The sequence below is a fragment of the Silurus meridionalis genome, chromosome 25 (genome assembly GCF_014805685.1).
Source record: "Silurus meridionalis isolate SWU-2019-XX chromosome 25, ASM1480568v1, whole genome shotgun sequence".
Lineage (NCBI taxonomy): Eukaryota > Metazoa > Chordata > Actinopteri > Siluriformes > Siluridae > Silurus > Silurus meridionalis.
In genome coordinates this window covers 13,025,260-13,039,091 of record NC_060908.1, presented here as the reverse complement: position 1 = coordinate 13,039,091, position 13,832 = coordinate 13,025,260, and the positions used below count along the sequence as shown (strand labels likewise).

The 13,832-nt window shown below is 38.5% G+C and overlaps 1 protein-coding gene across 4 annotated transcripts in view; it reads left to right on the top strand.

Moving 5' to 3' along the window:
- doc2b (double C2-like domains, beta) overlaps positions 1-13,832 on the top strand; it is a 160,423-nt gene that overhangs the window by 130,657 nt on the left and 15,934 nt on the right. For all 4 annotated transcript variants that reach the window (XM_046838803.1, XM_046838802.1, XM_046838805.1 and 1 more), the window contains 2 exons: positions 4,996-5,070; positions 6,614-6,723. In XM_046838803.1, the coding sequence (XP_046694759.1) occupies positions 4,996-5,070; positions 6,614-6,723 (185 nt within the window). The remainder of the gene's footprint in view (positions 1-4,995; positions 5,071-6,613; positions 6,724-13,832) is intronic.

The window sequence follows — 13,832 nt, the reverse complement described above, 5'->3', positions numbered from 1 at the left end:
ACATCCATATTAGCTCACCTTTATATGCTGGTGAACAGAGGTTTCAGTTTGTTGAATGCCCTTTTATATCCTCCCTTTCAAGGCAGTCTGCATGTGTGCTGACATCAGTAAAGGGTTTAAGTTTTTTTTCTAAAACTTCTATGTATAAACACCCAAGAAATGATTGGGCATTGACAAAATTTAAAATAAATTGTTTAGGTTGTAACAAACATTTTATACCTTTGTATCTTCCCGAATTTTTGCCAGGAAATCACTACACCTTAAAATTCGGTAACTTGCAAACAATGGCGCACAACTATATCCTAGCCATAGATGCAGCACTGTTTCCAGGTATAGGCAAACTAGGCGGTCGCTTAGGGCACAACCAACTTGGGGGCATCAGTGAGCGACCCCCTGCCCCAACACCACCCTCAGTCTCACCCATTTAAATTATTGATCTGTTTTTCTGCAAAAGTTTAATATACAGTATATGTATACAGTGTATTCTGTCTGCTAAATGCTGCAAATGTATTCTAGATCATTTGGCATCATTTTTAACCATTACAAGGTTGTCAAATTATGAAGATTTACTCTTGAAGGCATAAATGATGTCCATATAATATCTCAAACGGCTGGTATTATCCACTGCTGGTGTGAAAAGTTGCCCACTCAAACCCATTGCAAATTGTTTACACTGTGTGGCTCACACTTATTCAAGAGCTGACATAGCGCAATTGAACATTCCATTTACACCTTGATTCTTTTAACATTATCATGAGAAGTCACTTATGAAAACTTTCTCCAGTTAAATCACAGGATCTTGACAGGTTATTAAAAGTATCCATCAAGGAACTGAGAATACCATCTGAAGTGCAGGTTATATGGTTAGTCAAAACTTTTGTTACAATTTGGATTTGTGGCTTTGAGCTAAAAACAGGCAGACACTCATAAATTCGTAAAAATCAAGAGGCTCAATTAATAAATTTTGCTTGTATAGTGAATTTAACAATAGTTATTGCAGCAAGTCATTTAGATCCCTAATGAGCAGGCAAGAAAAAACTTTCAATAAGCATGCAGGTTTGATTCTATAGACTCACTCATTTTCTCGAAACATTGCAGGAGTCCTTCTTTGTGGTAAAACAGACCTTAGGGATACAGCTTCAAAGTGAAAGTCAATCTGTAGTCCATGCACACACAAGCGTGCCGACACACAGAGGCGGGAGAACGCGAAGAAATTTGAAAGGCACCTTTTAGGTCCAATGAGACGTTTGTATTTCTGTAAAGTGAAGGACAAATGGGACATGTAAGAAAAAAAGGAAAAAGGAAAAGAAAATAGCAAAACGCAAACGCAAAAAAGGTCGCATTAGACTTTTGTACCCTCACGAAACAAGCAAGCAATTGCCCCGCCGAGACAATCTTTACATGCTAACACACGAAAACACTTATTAGCTTTGTTGTTCCGCCATCCTGTGGGAGTAGAATAGGTAGGAGAGACTGACATACTGTGCTGTGCACTTACATTCTGCGTGACGGCACGCAAGTGGCCTAGAGACAATCTGACTCACTTGCTTTTGCATTCCTATCTCATTATACAGGGTAGGACCCTGTTAATGAAAATAAAATACCGACCAAGTAAGCAGAGTAACATAAACATGAAAAGTAACATAAATGAAAACAAAATACAAACTAAAATATAACAAGATCATATAACAATCATTCTACCAAACTGTTTTATCGTGACAAATCTCCCACACAGCAGAAACTGCAAGAAAAAATTAATTAGTTTGCAATGAAGCTAAACCATGCCGTGGGTTGCAGTTACATCGAAATTCATACGCCAAATTAAGTTCATCCGACAAATATATTGGCTGGTAGTTCCAGTTTAAGATAGGAGTCATAAATCTTCCTTCTCTGCTGGTTATATTTTAGATTTACTGCACAATGACCTCTGATTGACCTGAACTGTTTTGAAGTTAAACAGCTTGTGGTCAGATTTCTCTTGGATTGCTGCTCAGCTTTAATTTAGTCGATGGCTAGTGATGCCAGCTTTAGACATTTAACAGTACATCTCAGTGATTGGATGCCGAACCAGTGAGATGAAAGGGATAAAAATCTTGATTTGTATTTTGTACTTGAAACCAGCTTTTGCTAAGCTTTATGAAATGTACCTCTGCCTGCATCCTTAAATATGTCCACAATGTCAAGCTAGGTGTCAGAGCATGACCCTTGAGCAAATGTGATGGATAACCATAGTGGGAAATATTTAATTTACAATTAATCTTTCAGTTCTACATGCCAAATAGATACTGATACTTTGTCTCAAATCTATACAAAGCGCTCTATTTAGGACAGCCTGGCTACTTTGATTGACCTAAACCGAATGCATGCTTTAGCAGGCGGAATCCTTGATGGCTGTAACAGCAGTAGACGCTGATACTCTGCAACTGTCTCCTACTGATTTTCTCAAAAAGACAGAATTGTCTAAGACAGCACTGAGAGCTGCAAACTAAGCTCTTTTGACATGCTACAATCTTTTGCAGCCCTACTCAAGAGAACATCATTCTTCAACTAACAGCCCTATGAGCGGGAGATATGCTCACTAATCTGTTTAGTTATAACAGCTGTACATCTGCTTATTCATGCACTCATCTAGTAAGTCAGTCATATGCCATAAGGGGAATGTAGATACAGGTCAAGAGATTAATGACGAGGGAAAATAGGAGTTCAGTGACCAGTGTTGGACAGTAACAAAGTAAATGTAATTCGTTGTTGTATTTAAGTAGCTTTTTTGCTTTTCTGTACTTTTCTGTACTTCTATTTATTAAACTTTTACTTTAAATTCACTACATTTCAGAGTCAAATATCTGAATTTTTTATCGACTGCATTTTGTGAAATTAGTACATTTTTATTTTTAAGTGGATAAAAACTTAACTGGCCAACTGATTGAAGAAACTCCTAACTCGAACTTCCCACAACACCCATGGCCTTATTTGCACGATGCTTTTTGTAGTAAACTGTGATCAAGTAGGTAAAAAGAAGGTTTTGGGTTCATGATCATTTTAATAGATATCACTATACTCCATTTTAACAGATATCACTATACATTGGATACCTACCGTAATTTCCGGACTATAAAGCGCACCCATATATAAGCCGCACACACTGAATTTTACAAATATTTTTATTTTGAACATAAATAAGCCGCACTGAACACTGTCAACGCTGAAACTAATGAACTTTACACAGGCTTTGCGCTTTGCGCAGGCTTTGCGCTGCTATGTTGCGCTTCCTTTAGGAGCAGAGCGGTATTTTGGGAATAGCCTGGCACTGCATTTTCCGGTATTACTGCGTGTGTGCAAGACGAGGATTATGTCCTTATTATTTTTTGATGCTCATTTCGAAGTTTCTTTGACTAACCCGTAACGCTGTTGCCAAGAAAAATAAAAAAGCACGAGTTTTGGAAACCTGTGTGTGCTTATATGATTTCTGTTGCAACTGGAGTTAGCGAGCTCTCCCTTCACCCAGACTCAACACGCTACAACGGCTTGTATCTAAACAGTAGCCGACAGCTCAGAACACAGGTGAGGTGCGTTTTTTCGTTTCCATTCGGAAATTTAATCGGTTTAATGTAATGGGGTTCAGTTTTTTGGCTTGAAGTTTGAGAAAAAAAAACAGGAAAAAATTATAAATAAGCCGCTTCGTTGTTTAAGCCGCGTGGTTCAAAACTTGGGAAAAAAGTAGCGGCTTATAGTCCGAAAAATACGGTAAGTACATTTGAAGGCAAATACTTTTGTATTTTTACTAAAGTCAAAATTTAAATGGAGCAATTTCACTTTAACTGGAGAAATACTTTACCTTACTTTAACTCAAGTACATGGTTTGTGTCAGTGACTTTGTGGAACTGAGTATTCCGGAAACCGTTGATCTTTGAATTTTTATGCACGGCATTCACACAGAATGGTGGGAAATACCAAAAAAATGAGCAGCAGTGAGCAAACATTTTGTGGATCGCAATGCTTTGTTGATCAGAGACCTGGCAGGGGGTCTACAGTAACTTAAACAGTCACTCTTTACAACTGTGTAATGCAGAAAATCATGTCAGAATGCCTAAGCTGAGTGCAGCTTCAGATTTATATTCCACTGAAACCTGATGCGGTTTGCTGTCCGCCTTAGTGTTTGATGTATGGTGTGTTCTGAGGCGCTCTTCTGCTCACCACAGTTGTAAAGAGTGATTATTTGGCTTACTATAGCCCTCCTATCAGCTCATAGCAGTCTGCTTATTTTCCTCAGACCTTACCCTATTACACTTACAAAAAATTATTTTTTTTAACACCATTTTAGATGTGAACGTAATCTGGAAGGCTCGACCTTATCGATAATCAGCCGAACAAAGTGGCAAACGGTTTTGATGGGTTGTCCAGTGAGCTCAACTAAAAGTGGTCTGCATACCAAGAGCACATCGAACAGGCAGCCCACATATTTAAAAGAAGAAAATATTGCATAACACCTTTGTTTTTTGTGTTATTCCCATCTTGACACTCCCACACTTAGCCTTTAAATGTAGCCTTGTTTGAGCAATTACACATCCGCCATGTATTAATCAGCTGCGGGCTCTCACCATGGCACAAAACATTCCATCTCTGTTCAGGTCATGTCAAAGCTGATTTGTGTCTTCGGATGTTTTGACATTAACGAGTAATCACGGGCTTTTAAAACACAACCCCTAAGTTCTGCCCTTTTTGTTAGTGTTAAATAGATCTTAATATTATCTCCCAGGTTACAGGAAGGTTATTATTTTATTTTCTTCTCCTCGTTTTTAAATAAGTCAGCTTGTTTTTGTTGGATAATGTCAGAAAAAGAAAAGCATTTCCCCTGAATGAGATCTCTTAGGCTTTTGGATCTATGAGATTTCTTTTTAATCAAAATCTCAGCTGTGTTCTTCAGTATATATGCTGTCAATGTTAAACAACTCCATCTTCATCTCTTTATATCTCTCTTTTTTAACTCTTACACAGGGACTCAAACCCATGGATCACAATGGGCTGTCAGATCCCTACGTTAAACTGCACCTGCTTCCTGGAGCCAGCAAAGTATGTACTTGAGCTCATATTATACTATAAATGTTTTAGATGATAGTAAAAAATTTGACATTTTGAGAGATAATGCATGTAACTTACATGGTATGTGGTAAATTTATTATTGTGTACATCTTGCTGTAAGATTCTCTGTATTTTCTCTTGTAGGTCTCCCTCATACAGAAAATATATGACTTAGGACTGGCCAGAAACATTATTTTCTATAGATATGTTTACACTGACTGCATGATGTGCCAAATTACAGCACGGGTATTTATTTTGTTTAGTTTTATCAGGTTTTTCACACGTGTGTTTGTTCCTGGTTTTGAAAAGATTGCCTGTGCATGCTAATTAATTTGACTAGCATAAATCGTTATACCATGCATCAGATCACCTCGAGCAATGTGTACAATGTGGCAAGCAGTGGGATTTTAGACCAAGTAGCTTGTTCAACATTTAACGCCGTTGCACAATTCACCATTGTTACAAAACAAAGCTTATTTCTGGTTCCCAGCAATGTATAACCAAGTTTATGTAATGGTTTTGAGGAGGTTCTTTTTTTGCCTCAAATTGGGTGTTTTTTCTTCTGTTTTTAGCAGACTTTTCCACCTGAACTTTATTTAACAGAATTTCAGCAAAATAGAATAAGAAGTATATTATTTACTTTCGAATATTCAGGTGAAGATCATGTTGTGTAAGGAGAAGGTTAAACAAACAGCCTGAAGATGTCTCAAACCTTGCTAGCTAATTGGGATTTCCTCACACAGTCACAGTCATACTTCAGGTTTGTAGATGACTTGACTGTGTGCCATAACAAAAATGGGCAGAGATCTAATCAATTCAGTTTGTAGTCAGATACTGGATGTTCCTGAGCCACAGTTTCATAGGATATGTACAAAAGTATTGGGACACCTGACTTTTCCACCTACATCTGCTTTTTCCCAAACTGTGACCACAAAGTTGGAGGCACACAATCGTATAAGACGCCTTTGGATCCTGTAGAATAACATTTTCCCTTTAAGTGAATTAGGAGACCCAAACCTGTTCCAACATGAGAGCCAGCTCCTTGAAGTTCTACTCCATGAAGATCTACTACATGGGTTGGAGTGAAAGTTTTTGCCATCAATAGAGCTCAGACCTCAACCCTGTTGAACAACCCTTGTGGTTGAATGACCACAAATCTCTGCAAGCAAACTCCAAAATCTAGTGGAACAACTTTCCAGAAGAGTGGAGGTTATTATGACATTAAATGAGGACTAAATGTGGAATAGGATGTTCAAAAATAACATACAGATATAATGTTCAGGTGTCCACAAACTCTTGTCCATGTAGAATAGGTGACTGTCTGTCACTTAGAGAATAGAGCAGATGCAGGGTCAGTGATTTAAATACATGTTAAAGCTTGCTTCCTTGCTCATTGAATCTTTTGGGTCCCACATTAGTTAACCCCGTATGAACTGCCACATCTATGCTTTTCTAAACGAGCTAAAGATCTCACAGTCAAGTGATGTTTTGATTTTAATCACTCAAACCACTCAATCTTTGTCTCCTTGTTAAGGCCAATAAGCTCCGAACCAAGACCCTGCGCAACACCCTTAACCCTGTATGGAGCGAGACACTGACCTACTATGGCATCACCGATGAAGATATGGTCCGCAAAACCCTCAGGTATAATCTTTTATCTATTACATGCACACACACCCCGAGCATTGCATTTTCCCATTTGTAAAAACAGCACCGTTTGGATGCACTGTATTTATTTACTGTCATGGTCTAGGTTACACTGCGCTCGTTCCTGACCGCTGAGGTATACAATGACACGTATTCACTTTAAACCAGCGATCTTTTTTTTTAATTGAGTCTTATGGTTTAAATCGGATTGCAGATCAGCACAAAGCAGGGATTTTCAGCCTGTCCTGCCAGGCAACTGGGTTAATCTTGTTTTAACACACATAATACACATACCAGAATGCTAATGCCGGTCCGCCGTGTAAAATAATGATTTGCATAATCATTTCTAAATGATTTATACAGTTTTAAATACTTAATAACAATGAAGCATGTTCGTAAGGAGTCTCCAGTGTCATTAAAGCTGTAACTTGGTTTTTTATATGCCTTCAGGGTATCATGTTTCGCAATATTAAAAGTAACTATAAATAGATTTAAAAAATAAATGTATTGCACAAGTCGTTATTGTACCAGGTTATTAATGTGCAGGGTATATAAAGCTTATTGAAGCTGCAGGATACTTGCAACAGTGTGGAGATTCCATCATTACACAGAAGCACGGGTTAATGTGCTGTCACTTTTGTACGCCGCCATTCCAATTTACAAATGGCATTTCTATTTATATCAACTCCAGCGTTCTGTCCTTTCCATGTTCTGTGACAGAGCGCCTAATTGACATTCTTTTAGTCTGGCAACCAGACTAATGCGTAACACTCCTCCCCTTTAACCTTTTCTCATATAAGATAAATCAATCGCTGTTTGTGGTGGCATTGTGAAAACCTTTGTGTGCAAAAAGTCTGTTAACATTTTACCAAGTAAATATAGCTGGTAACCATGAGTGGTCATGTGATCTCATGGGGGCTGCTTTTGCATGGGAGTAAACGCAATTTCGGTGTATTTCATTGCCATTTTTATTTAATATGGATGCTTGTATAGCGCAGTAGATATAGAAGGATTTGCTTTTGTTTTTGTGCGCTACGTCGCAGTTTCTGCACTTCGGATGTCACATTCGCATAAGCATCAAGCCATCCTACACCGATAAATAAAGAAATAACGCATGCACGTGTGACTAAATCGCTGCAGGTTAGGAGCAAAAGGGCGAGCGTGCAACATCTCTCACAAGTCTGTCTGGACCGCCACTGAAATTAATGAGGCATGGCAACGGCTCTGCAGAGATCGCTTGTGATAAACAGCGCGACTCTGTACTTTCTCAGGACTGATAATGACTGCTGGCAAAGTGTTAGCAAAGCATTAACCCTGTCGCTCTTGCCGTCTCAACGCTTTCCGAGGATTTCTTTTTCCCTGTGAGACGTTATGATATAGAGAAGGAATGGGGCTTTTTTATGAAGTATGTAGCTCAGATTCAATTTCTTTCTGTGCTATTAAGCGATTTTTTTGGAGTGCAGAAGTGATACTGGATATTCTTCATGCATAGTTATGCATTGTGGGCAGAATGAGTTACTTCCACGTGTTCTGTGACCCACCACGTGACCTGTACATTCATATTGCCAGAGGAAGCTTGCAGCAGTGTGCATGTGTGTATGCACAGGTAACGTGTATTGATCTGGGAGGGCCCACCTGATGATTCACCACGGCTTTTCTTTAGGCCCGTCTCGGCTAGTTTCCATGGAAACGCGAAGTATCCTTCAAAGGTCTTTCTTTTTCGGGGGGACGAGCGCTCGCCCTTCATGCAAATAAGCACTAAACAATGACAAATCAGCAGCTTCCGATCTGTCATTTTCTAAAACGTTTAATTTTTTTCTGGTCCTCGACCCAGACGTCAAGGCTGCGCTTTTGTTTGAGCACCGTGTCTCGCCTTGACAAGTCCTGGCCTGCGAACCCAGTCTCTCTGTGTGGACATTCAAGGAAATGACTTTATTTATACATGCCCCTCTGTTTTTCCTTCCCTCCCTCTCTCTCTCTGCCCGTCTAGTTCGCTATTACATGAGCAAATAAAAAGAGCAAATCATAAACGTGAAAATGGGAAGCATGCACTCAGTTCCCATGTCTCTGAGTAGGAGTCAAAAAGGTGGCGTTCAGCCGAACGTTTTACACTAGAATATTGCAGAAATTCCAGACCTTCTAGATTGTCACCATTTTCTACTCATTCACAAGTCCTATTTTTCCACTAAGCTCTCAGTAAGGCTTTCTACATATTTTAAATCTATTCACCAAACATAAGATGGCGTCATGTTTCATAAATAAACATTAAAAGTGATTACGCAGTACGAGGTACAATGACTGTGCGTCAAATCCGTGTTCGGTCATTAGACCTAGCATTGCGTTTTCATAACATTTAACCCTTGAGAAATATTGGCTTTGTAGCCAAACATCTATTGTAGAGGAAACCAATTAAACTGCAGGACGAAACAAGGTCTGGTGTTTACTTTCTGATGTGACCTATGGCATGGCTTCAAAAACGGCACAGATATTTTTAATCTCAGCATTATGGATAGGAAATACTTTTCCCACCAGTCACCGGACCTCAGCTAACTAATATATGGGCCAAAGTATTAGAACACCTGTAATTTGAACTATGTGGTTCTTCCCCAACATGTTATTGCAAAGTTGGGAGCACAGAATTGTATAGGATGTCTTACTAGGGTTTCAGTAGAAGTTCAGGATGGAACTTCTACGTCCTTCTCACACATTGTACAACTTTCACTACAGCTTTAAATCTAGCGTGGATGTAGATTTCAAATCTGTGGACATCCTACATAAAAAAGGTGCATCCAGAGCATATGCTTTGCCTTACAAAAGACAATGAAACATGTTTGGAATGATTTATATCGGCAGCAGATGAAGCATGAGTAAAGAATTGACCGTGCCGCAAAATGGGTTATTCCATACCTTTGAGGGTCCCCCCACTCTCGAACTTGTTTGTCATTTTTTGTCATCTCTCTGCTTTCTCCCTTGATAATGTAGTAAAAGGGGCCATCACCTCTAAGATCAGTCTGACATGCTTCCTACTTCCACTCTTTGTACAGATGTATTTCAACCAGCACAGCTGAATTCTCACATAGTTTCAAGGAGTCCAGCCATCATTTCATCCCAATGTCGATTAATTTCTATAACGGCATTACGTTTTATAACACCACCTTGAACGCTCTAATTATCTAACGCTGTCCTTAGTAATAGTAAGACCTTTGTACTAGCACAGATCTCTGTCTCACTTAGGTGTGTGACAATGAAACAACTTTAAGTGCATTTAGTGTAAATGAAAAGTACAGTTGAAGTATATAGCTTCACATTAATGTGTAATTAAATCTCAGCTATAGTATGTTTATTCGCATATTTCTTGAAAGTGCAACAAAGAATATCTTTGTTACCAAACAACTTCTACTTGCGCAGTTCTGCTTTAAAAATCTGAATTCCAAGTACATTTTTGATAATTTTTTTTTCGCCTGGGTGGCGTTTAACTATTTCTGGTGAAACCCCACATACGTGTGTCATGTGCTCTTACTTGAGCTATTTTACAAGCCCTTTTGTGAGACTTCAAATGAATGAGAATATGTGGGCGAGTGAGTGAGTAGGTGGGCAATCATATACCAAATCCCCAATACACCTCCACACACACATATACACACAGACTGCAATAAAAGAAAATCCTTGAGAAAAGTACATATGTACACTTTGGTCAGTTCCATCTCACCTACAGATGGACTGAAATCCAAATATAATACAGTAAAATCTAGTGCGGGTTGGGAACGTGACAAAAATATCATATTATGAAACATTGCTGTGGTACACAATGTAACACTTTCAGCATTAAAAAAACTTTACAAAAGTTTGTAGCTATCTGACCATAAGATTGGTGTGGTAGTTCCCTCCCATTTTACATTTAGTCCCTATTTACTGTAATAAAACCACTTCTGGGAAGAAGATTCACTTGATTTAAGAGTGTGTTTGTTGAGATTTGTGCCCATTCAACTACAAGCAGATTAGTAAAGATACTGATGTTGGTGATGTAGGGTGCAGCCAGCATTCCACTTCACTGCAAAGTGTTCAGTAGGGTTAAGGTCAGAGCTCTATACCAGGCAACTCAAGATCTTCCAGTTCAACCCATGTAAAGCATATCTTAATGGAGCTAGCTTTGTGCACAGGAGCACTGTCCTGCTGGAACAGGTTTGGGTCTCCAATTTGACAAAGTGATTATTTTATTCTACAGCATCCAAAGGCATATTATACAATTGTGTACCTCCAACTTTGTAGTAATGTCTTTTCAAGCAGCACATCCATGCACAATCATCTCAGGCAACACAATCCTACTATACTAATCAAATCTGGATATTCTAAGAACAAATTTTCCACAATAAGATCTTGGATTTGTCTTTTGATGTATGTAGAATAGGTCCCTGGTGAAGCTGAACCATGTGTATATATAGACCTTTATAACAGTAGGTTTTCACCATAGTTAAGTCATCAGAATTTTCTTAGTAACTGGACAAGCAGTGTTTGTTGTTGTTATGCTTTTGTTTTGTCTCATCAGCTTGGAAAATGCCAATAACAGGTAATGATCCGATATTTAAATGGATATCTCGTATTAAAATTTTACCTGTTTTCCTTAAGCCATTAAAGATTTATCAGCTGTCATACTGTCAAGATTTAGTTGAGTCAGGTTTTTTTTTTCCTCCTGCATAGCTAGAGATTTGTAAAACTGCCCACTACTTCACAGGAACACTGGCTAACCATCTGTCAATTCCTGAGGAGTTACATGATACGTGAACAGCGCCATGAGTCATAACCTGTCTATAAAAAATATATATTATACTAAAACTGTTAAGAACAATGCTTTTATTTGGGGCTCCTGATCCAACGATTAATGTGATATTTAAAAATATATATATTTCTATGTTAGAAATCAGTCGAGTTTTTGATATGACCAGATTTATTTTTGGGCATGACCTTTGTTTCTCCTTGGATTTATACTGCAATGTCAAGGTTTTTTCACACTAATTAGGCTGGTTTTCTAAAATCAAATCATCTAAATCAATACATTTGGTTCATTTGGTATTTGGTTTTGCTTCCAGATTGTGCGTAATTAAACAAACGAATTTTTTAATTTGTGTTCAAAGATGCAGGGAACTTAAATTCTGTGTCAGGTTTGGAACTTAAACTCAGCTAGAATTAGAGTCAAATGATCTATCAGTGAACATGAGGAGAGGGATTCAGCCCAAGAGCAGAGACGAATTCCAAATCCAAAAAGAAAAAAAAACCCGCAAAAAAAAAAGGTGTGTTTAGTTGGTGAATCAAATATCTCAAAATCTCCTCAAAGATGTTTTTGAATAAAAATAGACTCGAACAGAAAAGAGGCAAAAATGACAGAGATTAATGGTGATAACTGGTGCTTTCCTGACCACGTGCGTTACCACGTCATCATGGACAGCAAGTTAGAACAAAAATCACACATGAAATTCTGCGTGAAACTGGGCAAATCTGCCACATAGACATTTGACATGACATACGTCTTGAATACGGAGAATCTGCAACGAGTCGTACGAGGTGTTTTGAGTGGCACATGCACTTCAAGAGCGGAAGAACATCACTGAAGACGACCAGAGATCATGCAGACCTTTAACGGGCTCAACTTCCGAAAATGAAATATTCAGCAACTTGTGCATGATGATCGTCGGAGAACAATCCACATGATCTCACTTCTGCACCCACTATACTTACTAGATTCGGCTCTTTCAGACAGCTGTTTTGACAACATTCCAGAAGTGGCAGGAGCTCTGTTTTGCTGTGCAAGGGGAATATTTTGAAGGTAATAGTGTGTAAACATTGATAAATAAAGTACTTACTTTTAAACAGCGCTAGTCCCGAAACTTTTTGATGCCACCTCGTACAACAAGCAAGGAGGCAAAAATACAGACATGTATGTCTGGCCTTAGTACAAATAAAATAAAAGGACACAGTGCAACTTAAACATGAAAAAATGAGACACAGGTGGCAACAATTACACAGTTACAAGTGCCAGCCAGATGTGAAAACATGTAGGGGAACAATGGGGACATCTAGCGTCCAAAACATGATATAACAACTTCACAATACTAACTATGGTTCACTTCCTAAAGTTGATTTGTTGTTGAGTTAAACAGCTTTCTCTCTAAAATTGAACTGTTCACTTGGAACACACCCAAGACGATCTCGCTCTGATGCGCTCAGGTCGGGTGTTTTGGCCCACACACACAAGTGTGATTAAGGTCTTCTCATCTTCAAAAAATACACAGTGAAGGAAAACTTGCCAGGGTTCAAATTGAAAACACAGCAAGAAATTTCAGTGCTTTATTTGGAAGCTGGTCCCAATCCAACACCAAAATCTCAATCTAAATGAAGCAGAAACAGTTTCTCCATCCTTCTTTAGCTTAAATGTATTTTCTCTCTAGTGGCATAATTGGGTAAGAAACTTGCATTCGATCATTAGGATCCAAGTGTCATTTAGGAATTGGCAGTGAATAACAGTAGTGTTAAAAAAATAATAATTCAATATTTGCTATTGCACCATCTGCACTAATGAGAAGTTAAAATGGTTTTTGAGAAGAAGTAAATAATATGGTCTACCAGTCAAAGACGTTCTCTGGAAAAACTCGTTTCTAGTGTGTTTATGAGCAATTTGCTGTAACCAGCCAAATGTAATTATTATCTGTGCCAAAACTAAAACAGGTGTCTTCCTACACGCATCAGTTGGTTCCACTTCATACAGCAAATGGCACAGAAATCGCATTTCACAGTGGGCAAGTCTGGTACAGATGCCAGGTTTTAAACCCTAAAGATAATATGAAATGCTTTCCTGGAACAAACCTCTATAATTATGAGTTTTGCAAGCATGTAGAGGATTTCACTGAAGAATAATAGTTTCTTCTTGCCCATGCATTAATTGGAAACAGTGATAGCGAATTTGTCTGGATGTGGCTTGCAGACATGTATCACTCCTCCATACGATCAGAATTAATAGCCTGTTCTTGCACTCTTTCGACCTCCACGTGCAGAAATGTTAGCAAAGAAATTTCATTAAAAATCTGTTACTAATGGCATGAGTTTATTTTCAG